This window comes from Phasianus colchicus, chromosome 1, assembly GCF_987193195.1.
Source record: "Phasianus colchicus chromosome 1, bPhaCol1.hap1.1, whole genome shotgun sequence".
Classification (NCBI taxonomy): Eukaryota; Metazoa; Chordata; class Aves; order Galliformes; family Phasianidae; genus Phasianus; species Phasianus colchicus.
The window spans coordinates 2,141,578-2,161,865 of NC_143436.1; the positions used below are offsets into that span (position 1 = coordinate 2,141,578).

The window sequence follows — 20,288 nt, forward strand, 5'->3', positions numbered from 1 at the left end:
AGGAGGCAATATTTAGGACACTGGAGTGGGAAAAAAGAGGCAGCAGCTGTGAGGTCTGGCTATAAAAAGGCTGAGAGCTGCTGCAATGGGTCTACAGGGGGGTTGGCCTCTGTCCTTCTCATTGATGCTGTTCTAAATACGTCCCAGAGCTGAGATTGCAGGCAGGTTGTCACCACCAGACTATAGTACTACTCTCCTTTACTTTCCATTTCCTTAGAAAGACAGAGTTTAGCCACCCAAAAATGTGGACTTGGAGTCATGAGCAGTTTTGGGTTGACCCCATCATCCAGCGAATGAACACTTTGTTCTCTGAGCTGCTGGAACTCCTCATTTTCTCATTTCTTATTGAGAAATAGATGGCTCTTGAAAAAAGAAGATCTTGTCTGACTGGCATGCTTGGTGCACATGTTTTGGGAGCTGCTCACAAACAAATAGCTTCTCTGTCCTCAGAGGCCACTTTTATTCCTAGCAGAGGTTTGGAGGCCACAGTGCTGACAAATGTGTTTGCATGATGCTGTATCTAACAAAAGAACCCAGCCTGACCCAATTAGGTCTGAATTCTCCCACTTCCAAAACAGGCACAACCGTGCACTCAACCTGCTTAACTCGATTTCTCTAAACCTTTGGCATAGCCTTAAGCAAGAATAGGGTAAAGCTCCCATCTGCCCTCAGAGACAGAGGCTGGGCTAAACATACCAGTGCTGAGCACAGCTGTTCCATCCATGCCTCCCAGAACTCATCTCTTTGCCCATCAAAACTGCAGCCTTGTGCTTATTTTTTTGGAAGAGTGGGAGGATAAATATCCTATACTTTAGGCTCCACTGAGCCCATATATGATGTTGACATTAGAAAGTTACCTTATTGCTGATGATGTTCTAGCCTGGTCTAGTATTAGATATGGAGTTTGGTGGCCCTGCATGCAGCAGTGGGGTTGGAGCTTCATGATCCTTGAGGTCCCTTCCAACCCAAGCCATTCTACAATTCCACGATTCTGTGATTCTATGTTCCTATAATCATCAGATGCATGTATATCCATAGTGAAAGAGTGAATTTTACTTCCTACAAATACCTTATGCTCATCTTGGGGATTTAGGGATTCAGGTTGTGTGGGGACTTGTGCAGGAGAATCCTGAATATATTCAAGGAAGAAAATTCCTCCATCTTTAGGTTCCTGTTCAATGCTTGACCACCTTCAGGATACAATGAAAGGATTTTCAGCAATGAACGAGCTGCTCTCTAACCCTTTCTTGATATGTCCTGTCCTCCAAACCTGACCAGATTGATTTTGCTGCAGTATACCAATGGAAACATTGGAGAGCATCTCACAAAACAGAGAGAAACTCACTGCCCTTGGCTGCATTCATGTCTGTTGCTGTCTGGGATATGATTATCCCACCTGACCCCAAGAGCTGCCAACTTATTGCAACAGTGGCTTAACCAAAGCAGGTTCAGGAACCTTTTAATGGCAGAATGAAGAGGTAAATAAAGATGTTCCTATACATGTGCAGGATACAGTCAAGGGCAGAATGAACACTCTGTGTCTAGCAGATGGAGCAAACGGGGGATCTAAGCCTGAACCTTAATGTCATGGATGTACAAAAACCAGTGGATTCCCATGGAGGTCAGTTGAGATATGGAACAAAGACCAAAATGACAGGACTGTGTCTAAAACCAGACAAGATACAACATATCACCAACACTGCTCTGAATAATGGCAAAGGGAAGATTGTTTCTTCTGGAAAAACTAAATTACATGGGGGCACTCAAACTTCCCGTTTTCTTCTTTCTAACCAGACTTTGGCATCCATCACCCAAATCTTTGTTGCCTTTGGGTTCTGGGTCTCCAGCAATGTTGGGCTCTGGATCTTTGTCACCCAGCTTTGCGATGCCAGTGGGGTCTGGATCTCCATCACCCGAATCTGAGGTTGGAAACAGCTGATCCTTAAGGTCCCTTCCAGCCCAACCATCCTTTGGTTCTATAATTTTTCTTCTTTAGTTTTATTTTTTCCAGTTGAGGCAGTTTAGAAAACAAAAACAACTCACGCTGCACTGTGCCTAAGGCAGTTTAATCACAGAAATCACACCGTCCAGACACTAACAGATCATTTATCCTTTGCTCTTTCTGGGAATGCACAGGAAAAGGATCTCTGCTCCTTTAAGCTAGCAGAAAGCTTCTTTATATTCAGGTGGAGTCAAGCCTTCCTGGGCTATAAAGTTGCAGGGAGAGGCAGGGGTAGCAGCTGTTTTGCTTAGATCTTAGCAAGTCTCCAGTCTCATCATGGTAAGAGCATGCCTTACATTTGTATTAGCCTAAACTTAAAATACCGACTGTTTGTTTTCCAAGTGTGCTGAGCTGAACAGCTTGCTTGCTCTTTTCTCTCGCCTTTCTCTCGTGGATGTTAATTCCAAGCAGCTTTGTTTAATTGCCAATTACCTTCTGGTTTATTGATTCAGTGTTTGCTCCTTATAAGGGAAAAGTGAGGGATGTGCAGAGCAGCTCTTTCAGTGGCCTCTTGCTGCTTTTTTTGCTCTGAGTTTGCAGCTCCTGACATGGGGTCTGTAGGGTTGTGACTGCCTTTTTAATGCAAGTTGGGTTTTACTTTTTTTTCCAGGTGGGGGGGAACAGTATATCTTGAGACACAACTATACGATATGCTAAAATTGAAAGTTTGACACTGTTGGCCCCATTCCCGAGTCGAACACTTTGTCTCTCACACTGCTGTAGGGAACTTGTACAACTTGCAGAGACCTTTAGGGTTTTTTTTTTTTTTCCTTAGGAGTGAGCTGCCATGTTGCCTTTGTCTTCTAGAAACATTTCTGACTAGATATTAAATGAATGAAATCCCCTCCACCCCCCTTCTATTTTCTTCTTTTCTCTGTTTGAATCTTTGCTCTTAGGAGTTTGCAGCTGTAAAACTGAAGTGGACTGATATGGTTACTTAAAAAAACTGCGATTCCTAACACCACTGGCTGAAACTTTTAGTGAGGAATGACACAACTGTCACTTTGTGAATGCAAAAGGGCAACTTGTTGGAAAATCTGATGGTGTCCTTTTGCGTGTTGCAAGCAGAAAACTTCAAAGTAGCACCCAGTGAGGTAGCTTTTGAACTTTTCCTTTTATCTGCTGACTTCTAGAAGTCTGTCTTGGTTACAAAACAGTTAAAAATTTACGTGGGATTTCCAAAGGGAAAATCAGCTGGACAACAATAGGTTGCTTATAGCCAGAGTCTGTAAAATGCAATTTATCTGGATGCTAAAATTGCAAGTCTGGGATCTCAAAAAAACCTTCCAGCATATGGGAGTGGGGATTAAAAAAACCCAAACCTGCAGAATATACGTCTCTTTTTTTCCCTTCCAATAGGCTTTCTTTCTTTCTTTTTTTCCCCCCTCTTTCCATTCCCTATGCTGAAAATGCCAGTGCCCCTTGAAGCAGGTGCTGGGACTGCAAGCTGGGAGAGGACAGAGAGCAGAGCAGCTGTCCCAGCGGGTCCTGGTGACCCTTGCAAAGTGTGGCGAGGAGCTATTGCAACCATCTTGCTGGGAGGGATGGGCAAATGGCAGCCAGCATTTCCCAAATAGTGCAAATATCAACTGAGAGAGGGAGGGCTTAAAGACAGCCCCCACACCCAGCTCAGACCTGGATTAGATTGTTCTCCCAGCTGTGGGCAAAGGGTTTGCTGTCTCTCTGCAAAGAGTATTCATCCAGTTGGTGTCCAACTTTATGGCAGTTGACCTGGATGCATGGTGGCCATCAGTCTTGCTTGAGTGCTGAGAAATCTCTTGGCACATCCATGGAGACAAAGAGGGGAGAAGTTGCATTGCATCTGTCTCCTGATGACTCTTGCAATGCCATGAGTAATGGGTCCCCAGGGCTGTCTAGCATTAGGGTAGTGCCTTTGAGGGCAGTCATGTCTGTGAGTGTGCATACACAAGGTGTCCTCTCCATCAACACCAGGAAAAACTTACTGTTGGCCATTCCTGGGTGGGCTCACCAGTTCCCTTCAATGGGAACCCATAAATACCAGGAATGATGACACTGGCCATTCCTGGGTGAACTCACCATCTCCCTTCAACGGGAAACCCTATACTATGGATGGATGCAACTGGGAGCTGAGATGTGAGCTGTTGTTACCACTGCAGCACTTTGATCTCAGGGTGCTGGAAACAGCAAAGATGCCAATTATTGAGGGAAATGTACAACCATCAAAAGTATCTCAAAGATGTCAATGCCTCCACCACCCTGGAGGTTGCTGGGATGCTCCTGGAGGATGACCTGGTTACATCAGGACTCTGAGCCTCTCCCCAGGTACTGGCTTCCCTTTGTTCTTGCCCTGAGTGACTGATGGTTTTCTCTGGCTTCGTTTCCTGGTGTGATTCCATGCTTGGCTTCTCCCTGCTTGTTGAAGAGCTCTTTATCTCAGGGAGCCTGGAGTTGTTGTCCTTGGGTCCCCACTGCCCTGGGATGCAGTAGATCCACTGCTCTGTAATGAAACCAGTTGAGCACTGAGCAAGATAGAGCCAGCAGTGCTCAGCTTCTTCCTGCCTTGGCATGAAGCCCATCACCTCCTTCCTTCCTTCTCCCTTGGGCTGGGAGAGTCCTTCCTAGGGATGCTATGTGTCCAACAGCCCTACAGAACACAGTCTGATCCTTGCTCCAAGTCATGGCAGTGGGCGGAAGCCACCTGTTTCCCTCATCATCTGCAGCAGCAAATGGCTCAAACAAGAACCACAGGGGCTAATGCTAGGCCACAGGATGTCTTAAAAATCACCTTAACAAGCCATTTCCCCTTGCAGAGGGAGTGCATTTCCATCCACATCGGGCAGGCTGGCGTGCAGATGGGCAATGCCTGTTGGGAGCTGTATTGCCTTGAGCATGGGATCCAGGCAGATGGGACCATTCCTGGCTCCAAGCTGGTGAAACCTGTGGAACCGCCGTCTGAGCAAGTGGATTCTTCTTTTGAGACCTTCTTCTGTGAGACAGCGTCTGGGAAGCATGTGCCTCGGGCAGTGTTCATAGACTTGGAGCCCACTGTCATTGGTAATAATGGGTCAAGTGGGCGTTGTGGCACCATAAAATGTGAATCCTGGGCAGGGATTGCATTTCCAAATGGATCTGGAAATAACAAATCCATTACTCCTCATATGCTGACTTGTCTTCACCTGGTTGCCCAGAGATCTGGTGGGTGCCTTGTCCCTGAGACATCCAAGATCAGGCTGATGCAGGCTCTGAGCAACCTGATCTAGCCTGTACATGTCCCTGTTCATTGCAAGGGAGTTGGATTAGATGGCCTTTAATGGTCTCCTCCAACTCAAACAATTCTTTGAATCTCTCTTTTTAAGAGACCTGCATCTTAATTCTCAGCAGATGTAGAGAGGTGTGGGTTTGTCAACCTCAGTAGCTGTGGGCTGAATTACACTATCCTATGACTTATTTGGCACATCTGGTTTTAAGACTGCCTCTGACACTTCTTTGAGCAGATGGGTATTCTAAATTTCATGCTTCTGTATATTTTGCTACAGCAGCATTTCTACTTCCCTTTCATCCCCAGCTCTGTTAGTGATCTCAGAGGGTTTGATTCAATTTGGCATTTGATTTAATTCAGAATACCTTCCTAGACAAATTCTTACTTCTCTAGAACCTGGTGGAAATGACCTGGTGGAAATTGCATCCACTTTAGATTGCACACCCAACCTGCCTCTGCCTTCTAGGCTTCTCCTGTGGGTGAATGCGTCTGCTCTTATCTTAACATCTAAGATGTGACTCATTATTTTATTTAATGGAAGGAATGTAGACTTTGTTTTGGTTCCACTTGATTTTAGGCACCCAATCAAGGCACTAAATTGGAAACCAAGTCAGTGAGCCAATAGAATATGAAATGTATCCAGCATTTTGACTGAATGGGTCTAAATAACCTCTGGGGGTGTCTCACAACCTCACTGACTGAATGGAGCCTGGAGAAATTACTCCTAGTGCCTGTCTCCATTAGATGCCTGAAGCTGGGAGGGATGGATCTGACACGAATGTGTTTTGCTGTACCACACTGATGTCCAGAACTTGTAACTGTGCTGCTCTCCATGACCGCTTCTTCCTATAGATGAGATCCGAACTGGCAGCTACCACGGACTCTTCCACCCAGAGCAGCTCATCAGTGGCAAGGAGGATGCTGCCAACAACTATGCTCGTGGCCACTACACCATTGGGAAGGAGATTATAGACACTGTCCTCAGCAGAATTCGCAAAATGGTAAGAGGAACCTTTCTCTTCAAACAGCACACCATGGTCAATGTCATTTAGACTTTGGAGTAATAGACTTAGATAAAGGGCTTTTTTTCTTCTGAGCTCGAGAGTTGCTGATGGCTGGATTAGGTTACCTTAGTGGTCTTTCCAAGCTTAATGATTCTATGGTCTTGTGAGTGAGACTCAGTAAAGTGAGGGCCATCTGATCATGTATGCCTACGCTTAACACTGCACATCATACACGTATTGGGGGCTGGAATGAGAAAATATTAGGTGTAAGAGAGAAAAGAGAAGGACTTTTGACAAGAGGGATTGTAAGATTGTGGAGATTAATTCTAAATGGACAATTGGTAGCCAGGCTGGGAAGACCAAACTCCATGTTTGATAAATGTGAAGCAAGTTTCTAACACTGCACTTGGATGCTAAAATGTTCTTAAGATCTCTTCTAGGGGTCCAGGACCCACAGGCTACCTCCTTTCTCCTCTCAGATGCTTAGATGCACATTGAGCATTGATGCAACGATGTACAACTGAGTAACTTGGTCGGAGTTAGCATTTGACAATGTGGATATTCTGCATCTACTTAAAGATGGAGAGCAGGGTGTAGTAGAATGGAAAAAATGAGTGAATTTACTCTAGGGATTGAAAATGCTCTAGATGGAACTTGGTTTTCATAGAATCATTAAAGTTGGAAAAGACTACTAAGATCATCCAATCCAATCATTGATCCATCACAACCATGCACAACAAACCATGTTCCTCAGTATGACTGATATATACCCACTTCCTGAAAACCAATAGGTGTGGTGACTCCACCACTTCCCTGGGCAACCTGTTCCCCTTCCTGACCACTCTTACTGAAAATAATTTTTTCCTAATGTCTAACAAGAACCTCCCTTGGCACAACTTAAGGCCACTGCCTACATTTACTATTACTATTGTTTAGCTACTTATCTTCTGGTGAGAAGGTGCTCCAAGTAGAATTTATTGGTGTGTTATTTTGAATAATCCTTAAGAGAGAGGTAAATATGCATTGTTCCACTATAGGCTGACCAGTGCAGCGGCCTCCAGGGGTTCCTGGTCTTCCACAGCTTTGGGGGAGGCACAGGCTCAGGGTTCACCTCCCTCCTCATGGAGCGGCTCTCTGTAGAGTACAGCAAGAAGTCCAAGCTGGAGTTCTCTGTGTACCCGGCACCACAGGTCTCCACGGCGGTGGTGGAGCCCTACAACTCCATCCTCACCACCCACACCACCCTGGAGCACTCGGACTGCTCCTTCATGGTGGACAACGAGGCCATCTATGACATCTGCAACCGCAACCTGGACATCGAGCGGCCCACCTACACCAACCTCAACAGGCTCATAGGGCAGATCGTCTCCTCTGTTACAGCCTCCTTGAGATTTAATGGTGCCTTGAATGTTGATCTGATTGAATTCCAGACCAACCTGGTGCCCTACCCACGGATACACTTCCCCCTCACCACCTATGCACCCATCATCTCGGCAGAGAAAGCCTACCACGAGCAGCTGTCGGTGCCGGAGATCACCAATGCTTGCTTTGAGTTCTCCAACCAGATGGTGAAATGTGACCCACGGCGTGGCAAGTACATGGCGTGCTGCCTGCTGTACCGGGGTGACGTGGTGCCCAAGGATGTGAACGCAGCCATTGCGGCCATCAAAACCCGCCGCTCCATCCAGTTTGTGGACTGGTGCCCCACGGGCTTCAAGGTGGGCATCAACTATCAGCCCCCAACCGTGGTGCCTGGGGGGGACCTGGCCAAGGTGCAGCGGGCTGTGTGCATGCTAAGCAACACCACGGCCATCGCCGAGGCCTGGGCACGCCTGGACCACAAGTTTGACCTGATGTATGCCAAGCGAGCCTTTGTGCACTGGTATGTGGGTGAAGGCATGGAGGAGGGGGAGTTCTCAGAGGCCAGGGAGGACCTGGCTGCCCTGGAGAAGGATTATGAGGAGGTTGGAAGGGACTCAGCAGATGGAGAAGAAGATGAGGCTGATGAGGATGAGTACTAACAAACTTGTCTGTTCTTCTTGAAGTCAAACCTCAGATGAAATACAAACTCTCTGTCATCAGGCTAAACTGGTCTTGAGTGCCTGGAGGTGCCAAAGGACTGTTCTGAACCTCAGTGCTACTGTTTGACATATTATACCTTTTTTGCTTGCGTAGTCTTTGTGCTCATAGTGCACTTCTGTAGCATGGGTGTCTTGAGCTTTATCACACTGCTGTTTATCAATGAGTGAAGCTGAATAGGTGCCTGGCCCAGTGTTGAGGATGCATCCTGCCTGGGCAGAGGACCCTGCTTGCTAGCCCAGGGAAATGTTGCAAGCTGCCTGCTTTGGTTGACATGGCAAACTCTTGCTCTGGCTTTTACTGCAAAAGCACCTTTTAATTAAAATGTACCAGTACACTTCTATGCAACTGTCCTTTGTATTTGAATAAAGACATTTTGTCGCTCTGAGTTTTCTGAATTTAATGGATACTTTGTATGGAGAAGTCATTAATGTGGGGATATTGTCTTTGGGGGAAAATGGCCAATGGCCTGAGTACTTTGAATATTACTGATTGTAGTTATTGCTATGGGAAATGTCCTGTATCCCACAGGAGCTTGCCTGGTTGGAGCTGGATGCTGCTTTTATCATCTTAGAGAAAGTGGTATGTCTGGGAGAAGGCACAAAAACTCCAGTTTGACCAGTGTCCCAGTGGTGCCCATGTAAAGGGTACCGTTCCAGTGGGGTTTTGCCACATTCCCATCTCTGGTGCAGCTTGCTGGGAACCTGAACAAGTCCTTCTCCGTGGGGTTATGGTGTCACTTGGACATTCCGTTAGCCTGTTGGTGTGAGCATGAAACCAACCTCATATGGCTGAGGTCAGAGTTTGCCCTGGGAATTCAGGTGACTCAGGAGAAAATGCAACAAAGTCTCCCCTTGATAAGACATGAAGAAAGAGTGTTTATAAACATCTGAGAGGAGAGAATGGCTTTCTCCATGCTGAATTGTGTCTCTAAGTACCCTGTTCATGGTGGGCTGCTTTAGGCTTGATGTTTATTACATACTACAGTCTTAGGTCCATCCTTATTTTAAAGCTGGGAGCCATCTTAAAGTGGAGCCAGACTTCTCCAAGTATTCTTTGTGTCCTGTAGCTATTCTGTCTCATCACATTCCTCAAAGTCATGCAGTGAACACTCAGAGATAGTTTCCATTATTGGGAAATGGAATTGGAAGGTGCTAGAGCTTTTTATTGGATGTTGTGAGCCCAAAATCTATCAGCTGACAGCATGAACGGGTAGTAAATGGAATCTTAGGAATTGTTCCTGTTGGACTGAAGCTTCCATATCAAATCACCATTGTGAAATTTACTAAGCTAAAGTTGCTAGCGGTGTCTCACTGCTATTGGAAATGATGGTCCTCATGAGGGCAAGTATGGATGGGTTGAAGGTTGAACTGGGTGATCTTAGTGGTCTTTTCCAACCTTAATGGTTCTATAAACCAACCAGATCCTACCACATCTAAGCTGGCTTCTCATCCATCTCCAGCTCTTGTATGGCAATGGATCCCCAAAGCTGGTTAACCCAATGAACTCCATGCCCACAGGTAAATGTGTTGAGGTTTGTAAACTTGGTCTCAAGGGCTGCCACCTTTTCCTCATGGCTCCAGTGTCTATAAACAGCAGGGTTTGAATCTGCTGGTTAAATTTCCCCCCAAAAAAGCCCAACAAAACCAATGACATCAGTGTGGATTCGGTTGAAGATCCCTCCTGCCTGGAGCCACGAGCCAGAGAAGGAGCACAGCCACACTCTTGCACCTAAGAAAGCAATCAGCTCAACTCTAGGGCTGATGTCATTGAAAAGGTTATTAATGAAATCAACTACTTGGGCACATCTATCAACATGGCCCTGCTCCAGCCATCCCATGAACACAGTGAGGTAGGAAAGGATTTTCCTTGCAGGGGTAACAGTACTGTGACTTTTGGGGAAGTAGCATCCTTTGTTGATGATTGTAGGAAGCACTTTGCACCCTCCACAAGCAATACATCCTACAGACTCTCTCCCAAGAGCAATGCACTTTGATGTACAGTGTCTTTTTTTCCCCTACTTGTGTACTGAGATAGCAGTGCTGGTCATAAAAAAAAAAATAAGAGTCCTTTGGAATGCAACACACACAGCCCTCAGGTCTGGGATTTCCAGTACATGGTTCCAGCCCATTTGTTAACTAACAAGGGTAGATTGCAGGGTTGGGGGCCAGGTTTGTTCTTCAGCATCCTACAGCAGAGAATGCATAGAGCTCCACCGCTGACTCCTCCCTTGACTGGCAGCCAGACTTCCCCTCCATCCCTGGTGCAGGAAAGAGCCATACACCAGTTCTCTATAGTCATGGCACTGCCAACCCAAGCAGCTTTGCTCCCCCAGGCTGAGGGCAGCTAGAGGTGAGACAGCCCCTAGAAGCTCCTTTACTTGTTGACCTTGGGACACTGCCATTCCTTTGAGCCCAGCTGTGTAATGGTAAGCTGAGACAGGTTTTAATAAGAACTCTCCCCATCATCTCAGGTTGTTTAAGCTTTCTTCCAGTGCAAGCCAGAGCCAGCACTGTCAGCCCTTCAATTACAGCCTGACTACAGATCCAATGCATCACAGCCAGTTCTTTTTCCTCAAATCACTTACTAGGAGGAGACTCCCAGCGGTGTCATAACCTGCTCCAGACCAGAGATCAAGTTAAAAATCAATTTTTCCAACTAATTAGGTGCTTGCAGAGATTCTTGTGTAGCGCAAGGTGGGCAACCCTCACCCAGATTCTTGATTTAATGCCTGGAATGAACTAGACACAGGTCAAACACCCCCCAAGAGGTCTGACAGACAGCAGAGTATTTCAATTTTCATCTCCAGACTCCAATTAGACTTCCAGGCAAGCCCAGCCCTGGCAGCCAGACATGGATTGCTTTAGCAGGGCTCTGCACGATGGTGGGGGACTAGAGAAACCTGATCCCAGCCCCTGCTGCACCTCAGAGGGGAGAGCAGCCTGGAACAGCAGAGCCAGCTGCATTTTGCGACAGGGAGAAAGCAGAGCCCAAGTGGGGTCACCAGCTCAAGGTGAATTTTAGCAGAGCAGTCTGCAAACCCATCCCAGCACCTACAAGTGCAAAAGCCCCATGGGTAGGACTGCAGAAGCAAAGGGACCAAAGCACCCCCCCCCCCCCCATCCAACAATGAGCAAAATTCAGTGGAACTTCAATAAGAGAATTGTTTTTTTCTGGTCACCATTTATTCAAGAGAATTCATGCATAACAAAGAGTTACTTTTGGCCAATCTGTGGAATTTCCCAGTCACAATGCCACAAATCCAGCCCCTAACTCCCTTCCAACTCCTATATAAGGACAAAGATACAAAAGCTATTCACAACCCAAGCTGCCTTCTCATAAGTGGAGTTATTCCTCAAACTCTCCCCCATCTGTTGAGTCCCTTCCAACCTCCTCATAATCCTTCTCCAGGGCAGCCAGGTCCTCCCTGGCCTCTGAGAACTCCCCCTCCTCCATGCCTTCACCCACATACCAGTGCACAAAGGCTCGCTTGGCATACATCAGGTCAAACTTGTGGTCCAGGCGTGCCCAGGCCTCGGCAATGGCCGTGGTGTTGCTCAGCATGCACACAGCCCGCTGCACCTTGGCCAGGTCCCCCCCAGGCACCACGGTTGGGGGCTGATAGTTGATGCCCACCTTGAAGCCCGTGGGGCACCAGTCCACAAACTGGATGGAGCGGCGGGTTTTGATGGCCGCAATGGCCGCGTTCACATCCTTGGGCACCACGTCACCCCGGTACAGCAGGCAGCACGCCATGTACTTGCCACGCCGCGGGTCACATTTCACCATCTGGTTGGAGAACTCAAAGCAAGCATTGGTGATCTCCGGCACCGACAGCTGCTCGTGGTAGGCTTTCTCTGCCGAGATGATGGGTGCATAGGTGGTGAGGGGGAAGTGTATCCGTGGGTAGGGCACCAGGTTGGTCTGGAATTCAATCAGATCAACATTCAAGGCACCATTAAATCTCAAGGAGGCGGTAACAGAGGAGACGATCTGCCCTATGAGCCTGTTGAGGTTGGTGTAGGTGGGCCGCTCGATGTCCAGGTTGCGGTTGCAGATGTCATAGATGGCCTCGTTGTCCACCATGAAGGAGCAGTCCGAGTGCTCCAGGGTGGTGTGGGTGGTGAGGATGGAGTTGTAGGGCTCCACCACTGCCGTGGAGACCTGTGGTGCTGGGTACACAGAGAACTCCAGCTTGGACTTCTTGCTGTACTCTACAGAGAGCCGCTCCATGAGGAGGGAGGTGAACCCTGAGCCTGTGCCTCCCCCAAAGCTGTGGAAGACCAGGAACCCCTGGAGGCCGCTGCACTGGTCAGCCTGTAGCAACCGAGAAAGAGCCAGGACAATCAAGTTATTGGGGCTCAATCAGGCTTAAGCTGGAATTAGTGCATTCAACCATGAAATTTATGGCCCTGAGTTTCACTTCTGCTTTTTATACACCTTCCACTTCCACAAAATGTTAAATACAATATATTATTTTTTTTTCTTATTATAGAGAGGGGCCTGGCCATGGCATTGTGCAGCAGATAGTGATTCATAACATCAGCAGTCAATAGTACCAGGAGAAATTTGAAGGCCACTATGAGGTTCTACCCAAATCAAGCATACTTCAGAGTTATCACTGCACTTCTGAAGTTCTGCAGCAGGAAGACTGCACAGGGAAGGAGAGGCATAAGGAGAAAAAAAAACAGCCAGAAGGTGACCTGTGACATTGGTTGGAATGAATTCTTGGTGGACGTTCAGCCCCTTGTTTCCCATGAAGGGCAACACATACCTGTGTGCATCTTATGTCACTCCAGGTCACAGTGGCACGGTCAATCTACCCACACCATTGCCTTTTGATGGCCAGGGCAACAGCAGCCACTCTCTAGTGCAGAGGACTTCCCCATAGCATTATTACCATTTTATGAGCTCTATCAACAACTGGGTCTATGATCTCCTCCCCAGTGGTATAGCAGCCCCGAGAATAGTTGTTGGCAGCATCTTCTTTGCCACTGATGAGTTGCTCTGGGTGGAAGAGTGTGCAGTAGGTCCCAGTCCTGATCTCATCTGGAAGAAATTGATTGAGATCTCATGATTGCCGCTAGCATTGTCTGCCAGGTTACTTGCTCTGGTTTAGATGCAGTTCCATACTGAAACTAGTAAACTTATTAGGAGTTTAGGTGGCCAACTCCACTCGTCAGGTCAACAAGGGTCACCCCAACAAGAGGTTTTGGGGGGGATCTTCAACAACTTACCAGTGATGGTGGGCTCCAGGTCAACAAACATTGCTCTAGGCATATGCTTCCCTGAACTTGTCTCATTGAAGAAGGTCCCAAAGGAAGAGTCTGATTTGCCCTGAGGATGCCATGGAGGAGATGGTACCATCTGATTGAATCCCATGCTCCAGGCAATACAGTTCCCAACAGGAACTGCCCATCTGGACACCAGCCTGGCCAATGTGGATGGAAATACACTCTCTCTACATTAGGATGGAAGAGGGAAGAATATTATGAGTATGCATTAATGAAGTCTAAAGGAGCCATTTCTTATATTTGTGGAGCATACAGCCCACAACCTCTGTACAAGAGGAGCCTTATCCCAGCTTAGTGGCAGCCAGGACACTTTCTCCATAGCAGGCACTAAAGAAATACTGATCTAGCAGGAAATACACACTCACCCTTCAGAGAGTTGTTGCAGTCTCTCACTAAGGCAGTTGCAGAGATCAGAGCCTGGTGGTAGGTCCTTCTGCATCTCAGCACTGTCATCATATGGCACAATGATTCTGTCCCCAGGAACAGGCCACAGAGCTGATAATCTACAGCAATATTGTTGTCAAGTCAAACTGCTCATGATTTTTCTTCTCTCTGCTGTGAGGCAGAAGGCAGGGCACCACAACAGCCTTCCCATGTTCTCTCACAGCCCAACTGATCTTGGGCAGCAGTGCAAAGACACCCCTCCACTTCACAGATAAGTTTGGAAAAGTTCTCTTGATGAGGAAGTTGGTGGGAGAGGTCCCTTTCACTGTTAGGACCCAGTTATTGACTTGTAGAACAGTTTCTCAACATAATTTAGATTAAGTGTAGTGGGTGTTGGACTCGATGATCTCTGGAGGTCCCTTCCAACCCCTACAATTCTGTGATTTTGTGATCCTGATCAGCCTTCTGGAGATAGCTAGAAGGGATCCAAGGAAGGATGAGTAAGGACTGACAGTTCATCTCTCTACAAGAGTCATCCCATGAAGCAACTGCTCATGGCTTAAGCTATACGGAGAAGAGTTCATGCATAGGATGTAGTTAAGGTTGAACTCTTTGACAGAGGAGACTTCTAGGAGGAACGTGACAAAAACAACAACAACAACAACAACAACCCCCACACAACCCAACATAACAAGCACCAAGCTTTGAGTTACAAAGAGACTAGAGATACCTGAAGAGGGTTAATAGAGAAAAGTCTTGTAGCTCAGGGCCTTCTTGGCTGAAGACAAGATATTTAAGATAGATATGATAGGAAAGTTCATACCCATCTTAAATATCTTGATCTACAGCTTCCCTAATGTCTGGTTTGCCTTTACTACCTGCTTTGAGTTATGGTCTGGGTAGGATTTGTGGCTGGAGATCCAGCATAGCTGTGACACCCACTGCAGGGCCAACACATGGGTGCAGGTACTGTCTCCTCAAGGAGAGACCTTCACCCCCCCCACTCCTAATCTATCCCATCTCTACAGCAGGGCTAGAGGGACATCCAGCTTTGTCTTAATATCACTACCAGCACAACCTCCAAATTATCCTCATAATAAGGTAGAGGAGGATATGAAAATATCAGCAGGCAAGTCCTCCCAAGGTTAAGGACCCAGCACAAGAAGACTTTTTCCAAGGCTTCCACACTTTGTTGTACCCCACAGCTACTTTCCTTTAAGGAAAGCCCAAAGTCAAGGGCAAAGCACCTTCCCCCAGCAAGAAGGAAGACACCTCCAGCTCCTACCCCCTGCATAGCTGTTGAAAAACAAACCCAAGCTCCACAACTACTCACCATGACTGCAAACCACCAAGGCTGCTCAACAAAAACCACAGCACCTAACTCAGAACATACCTGACTGCTCTCTTGGGGACTCTTTTATAGGGAGGTAGAGCCAGGCTTGCACTTAGAGGACTCCCTCCTGGCTCCTTTCCCTTCCTCTTGAACGTGTGGGCAAAGCATTCAGGTGTTTCTGTTCCTAGAAGGAAGTGAATGTGGGGTAATGAGGTACTTTGTAGGACTTGCACCTGCAGACTTGGAGATTCTTTGGTCTTTTAAATTTTCATTGCTGGTGGGAAATAGGACTGTTACGTGCCTCAGTTTCCCTACTTTAAAATAGGGATAAGAGATACGATATGGCAAAAATTGATCAGAGATGCTAAGGCTATTGTGGGATTGATGGATGTCCTGGAGGACCTGAAACAGATGTGGGGAGAGGTGATGATATACAATATAACACCAGGACTGAGGGGCACCAATGAGACCATCACGCTGCAAATGGAAAATGCTTTTATTTTCTATACAGCATACACCAAAGCAAGAAACTCATCAATATGGGATATCCCAGAGGCTAGCAACACAAGTTTTAAAATGTGAAGTACACCAAGGTGTGGGGTCTGGCTCTCTGAAGGCTGCTAAACCTTATTGTATGGTCCCCTGAACATAGTGTGGTCAACCTAACTATGGGGTTACCTACTGTAGGGAATCTGCTTTAGCAGGGGGTTGAACTCAGTGATCTTTAGAGGTCCCTTCTAAACCCTACAGTTCTGTGATTCTGTGAACCCCTATCTCACCACCATTTCTGGGTTCAGCAGTAGTGGTGGGGCTTGTGAAGGACGAGAGAAGAAAATGGGGTGTGATGTGGAGGTTAAGCAGATCTGTGGCTCCCAAACAACCGTGTTTTTCCTCAAAGAGTGGCCAGGATGTGGCACTGGCAGCAAGGGAAGAGGACAGGTTTTTGGAGTTGTAGGTACTTGTTAAGAGTGAGGGAGTTTCTCATCCTTCTTAGGAGAGAGGGGTTGACTTTTACACCTGATGTGTTCCATGCCCATGTCACCAGGTGTGATGCAGGGGATCCATGTGGGCTGCTGAGGTTGGCTCTGTCCCTGGACACAGCCCCTCCTGGCCCAGCTCAAAACAGGACAGGATATCCCAGTAGCAGGATAGGGCATAGAGGAGTAGAACAGAACAACTCACGGGTGGGATGGCACATCCCATGAGCAGGGTAGGGCATACAAAGAGGAGGAGATGTCAACCTGGAACAAAATGGAACATCTCAAAGGTAGGATAGGACATCTCAGAACAAGATGGGACATCTCAAGGGCAGAGAAGGAAGTCCCAGGTGGTGGCTTCTGATGTATCACTATAGAAGATCCCTATGTCCCTGGTGTTTTGTGTTTCTGGTGCTCTACCTTCTGGGATATATGGGATACACCTTTTGTAGTCACCACTGGAAATCAGCTTGTTTTTTCCCAGCCAAGACCTCATAGATGTGAACACGGGCACCTTCCCACACGGCAGGAGAATATTTTTGGCCAAATACTCAATGCTCATTACATTATACTGCCTGAATTCCTTCTTCAGCCAGATAGGCATGGAGCCTCCCTGGTTCCGGGAAGGGATTCAGGACCTACTGTCCTTGGGGAATTGCCAAAATCCCTGCAACATCTCTGGTTTGTGTTTATATGATAAAGGAGCATTGGCATGTGGAGGAGGAGAAGGAGGGTGAAGGGGATCCTGGAGACCAGGGGACGCCTGGGGGAAAGGATTATGTAGAGCTGGAAGGGAGCTGACAGTGGAAACAGAAGGATATGATGGTCTGAGTAGACCTACACTTGACTGCACAGCAAAATGCAATCGATACCTTTTGAATGCAATACCTGAAACTGTGTTCCATCCCTGCACAAAGTGTGGCAGGAAAGTTTGAATCCTCACCCAGCTTTTAGGAAACTGCTGTCTGAAACTCAGTGCTGCCCCTCCTAAGCCTTGGCTCCAGTTGCTCTCAGAACCAGGTGGTGGCTGATGGAGATTTCAGCGCTCCTATTTCTATCCCACTTCCTTGGGAAATCCGGCTCCTCTGACCTTCGCCTGCCTCTTGGCCCCTCTGGCAGCCTCCAGCCTCACTTGGCAGAGGCTGAGAAGGAGGATTAATTTTGGAAAGATTTGTCCAAACCGGTTCTGGCTGTGAGTGAGTCCCTCACAGTGACACAGCTGAAGAGGGAGGATCTCTGCTTTCCCCATCACTTGCCATCAGCTGCTATCTGCTGTCCCTGGCTCAGCTTTGAGCTTGTAATCATGGTCTGGTGCTAGCATACAGATGTAGACACCTATAGACAACCCTATGCTTTGGAAAGACAGCCTGGACAGCCTTGGGACATCTCTGGCTAAACCTACAAAGAGACAAGAACATATCTGACCTTGCTTTGTCCAGTGAGATGTGTGTGAGCATGTGTCTCAATTTTCCATCTGTAAAATGGGCACAACCACTGTGTAGCATTGAATACAGCTCAATATACTCATGGGGGATGGACATGTAGATTGCTGGGCCGTAAATGTAGATTTTTATGTAAAGATCCATATAGACTAAGGCTATAGAATAAACTCACCAGTCCATCCTCAGCTCCAGGGTGCAGGCAGGAGGGGTCACTGCACAGAAAAGCTGTGGGCACACTGGTGTGTTTTCTGTTGGAGATGTGTGTTAGGAGGGGAAGATGCTATAGGATCTGTGTATTTATTTGATTTTTGCTTTTTGGTCAACTTCCAGTTCTAAGGCCCTGGGCTGGGGGTCAGCTAGGAGCCTTGGCTGCCCAAATATGGTCTTTCTGGAGATGAATTCAGATGTTTTGCCTCCAGCTATGTCCTTGCAAATGGCTTGTGGGTCTATCTGCCAACCCTTCAACCAAAGACCTGTCCTCTGTAATATCCCACCTGGAGCTCCCTGTAGCTCTGACATGGATGGGACTGGTGGGAACTGTTTTGCTGCTCTTGGTAAATTTCTTCTGGAGGAAGAAGGCCAAATTTATCCCAATTCTCCCAATTTTCTCTCCACGTGCTGGGATGGAGGTCAGGAGAGGGTTTCATCTTGGAGGTGGGCTGTGAGGTGAAGAGAGAAGGGGATTGAGAGGAAGGGATATATAGCCCAAGGGAAAGCGGGTGCTTGATGATCTGGGGCTTGATGGAGAGTGGGTGAAGGGAATTAGGGTGAGCAGGGATGGTTTGGCCAGGGATATACATTGGGAATGGAGCACCTGAATCTGCATGGATGGTGGGGATGTGGATGGGGATAGATTGGACAACACGGACAGCCCTGCAGGTGGATCTGGAGTGGCTGGTTAATGTCCATGACTCTTGAGGTCCAAACTCACCTTAAGCCGTGGCAGAGAGGCAAAGCCATGCTGCATTCTGTGGTTGCTTATAAATGATCATTTGGACGAAAGGTGGTGGTTTCTTGGATGAAGGTTTTGGCGGGGAAAAGAGTGATTGCAAAATAACCTGAAAATCTAGAGTTCTCAGGAAGAGAAATTGGGAAATCTCTCTGGAGATCATAGTCAGAGAATCATTTGAGTCAGAAGGGACCCTTAACTGTCATCTAGTCCAATTCCCTGGCAATGAGCAGGGACATCTATAGCTGGATCAGGTTGCTCAGAACCATGTCTAGCCTGACCTTGAATGTCTCCAGGTATGGGGCATGATCCTCTGACCAGACAAGGTTTTCCCTTCCCAATATAGTTGTGACTGTGTATGGGGGCAATCTGTGTTTGGAGACTTGAGAGAGAGCACGACCAGGGCTGTTTTAAGAAAGCTTGAACTGAAGGGAGCTTTTAGAAAGGCTATGGACCTGAATGAGCAGCTGCTAGAGGTGATGGGAGAACCAAGCATTGGAAACTCAACAGATCGTAGCTTTAATAGGGACCTTTCCAAAACAACATGTCCCCCTGCCCTGCTGAGGACACCACCCTCTTCCCCAGTGCATGGAAATGTCCAGGTGAGGGAATAGGGGAGATTGGGAAGGAAAGGAGAAGGAAGAAGAGATATGAAACTTAGGTAGCTCTATGGGTCAAAAATATACAACACTGATATCATACATGGCTGTCAGTCCTCTCCAACCAGCAGGTTGGGGCCAGGTGTTGGCCCCGTGTGGTCATCCCTGCTCCAAGTCACCCCCTGCCCCGCGAGCATCACTTCCGCCGCCCAATTTGGGCCATGAGGTGTGCATTGGCAGCAGCCTTCGCCCGCAAGTTCTTGGCTTTGGCGATGTTGAAGAGGATATTCATGATGTTGGTGGGGACGTCGAGGGACAGGGTGACTTTGGTGCGGCGGTCGCTTTTGGCACGGTTTTGGTAGGTCTTCCCCTTCACCTGTGCCTGGGAGGTGTATTTGTAATGGCCTTCCCCTGGGAATGTCCTTTTCCCTCTCTCTTCCTCTGCCTCTTCCTCTTCCTCCTCAGTTGCTTCCTCTGCTGGATGGTAGTCATAGCCACGCTTGTCCAAGACGGTGTTTTCCTCTGGGAGGCTCTTCTGAGCCTCGGTGAGGGCTGCGTTGAGGCAGCTGAAAATGGAGGCGGCGTTGTAGAGGCGGAAGGCCCTGCTGGTTTCTGTAGCACAGAGGAGGGCGAGGAGGAGCAGCAGCTTGGTGTGGGGCATGATGGTGGCCTGCCCAGTGGAGAGAGCGAGAGGAGGGCAGAGATGGGCGTCAGCTTCCTAGCAGGCAAGGGGCAGAGCACCACCATCCCCTCATCATCCCATGTCCCAGACTCATGGGTTCAACACCCAGATCCCAAAACCATAGAATCGTTTGGGTTGGAAGGGATCTTTAAGATCACCTACTTCCAACCCCCTTGCTATAGGCAAGGACACTTTCTACTAGACCAGGTTGCTCAGAGCCCCATCCAGCCTGGATTCACCTGGGTTCACCTCCCATGTTTCAGAGTCTTGACTTCACCTCCCAGATCCCAAAGTCTTGTGTC

At 47.7% G+C, this 20,288-nt stretch overlaps 3 protein-coding genes across 5 annotated transcripts; 1 reads left to right on the plus strand and 2 right to left on the minus strand.

Moving 5' to 3' along the window:
- The first annotated feature begins 2,185 nt into the window (after positions 1-2,185).
- LOC116236468 (tubulin alpha chain) lies at positions 2,186-8,686 on the plus strand. Of its 2 annotated transcripts, none has more exons than XM_031605109.2 (4): positions 2,186-2,281; positions 4,795-5,038; positions 6,096-6,244; positions 7,285-8,686. In XM_031605109.2, the coding sequence occupies exons 1-4, from the start codon at positions 2,279-2,281 to the stop codon at positions 8,266-8,268; spliced, it is 1,380 nt and encodes a 459-aa protein (XP_031460969.2). In that variant the 5' UTR covers positions 2,186-2,278; the 3' UTR covers positions 8,269-8,686. The 2 variants fall into 2 exon arrangements, with proteins under 2 accessions (XP_031460969.2, XP_089989949.1); XM_090133823.1 differs by lacking the exon at positions 2,186-2,281 and adding an exon at positions 3,931-4,306.
- Positions 8,687-10,527: 1,841 nt separating this feature from the next.
- LOC116236423 (tubulin alpha-1D chain-like) lies at positions 10,528-15,418 on the minus strand. 2 transcript variants are annotated; one of them, XM_090133807.1, is made up of 5 exons: positions 15,338-15,418; positions 13,986-14,123; positions 13,564-13,787; positions 13,227-13,375; positions 10,528-12,643 (listed from the first exon to the last, which is right to left on the minus strand). In XM_090133807.1, the coding sequence occupies exons 2-5, from the start codon at positions 14,057-14,059 to the stop codon at positions 11,675-11,677; spliced, it is 1,416 nt and encodes a 471-aa protein (XP_089989933.1). In that variant the 5' UTR covers positions 14,060-14,123; positions 15,338-15,418; the 3' UTR covers positions 10,528-11,674. The 2 variants fall into 2 exon arrangements, with proteins under 2 accessions (XP_089989933.1, XP_089989937.1); XM_090133811.1 differs by lacking the exon at positions 13,986-14,123 and having other exon boundaries at positions 15,338-15,393.
- Positions 15,419-19,082: 3,664 nt separating this feature from the next.
- On the minus strand, positions 19,083-19,965 carry UCN3 (urocortin 3). Its single transcript, XM_031605038.2, has one exon. The coding sequence runs from the start codon at positions 19,963-19,965 to the stop codon at positions 19,501-19,503; it is 465 nt and encodes a 154-aa protein (XP_031460898.1). The 3' UTR covers positions 19,083-19,500.
- Positions 19,966-20,288: the final 323 nt, after the last annotated feature.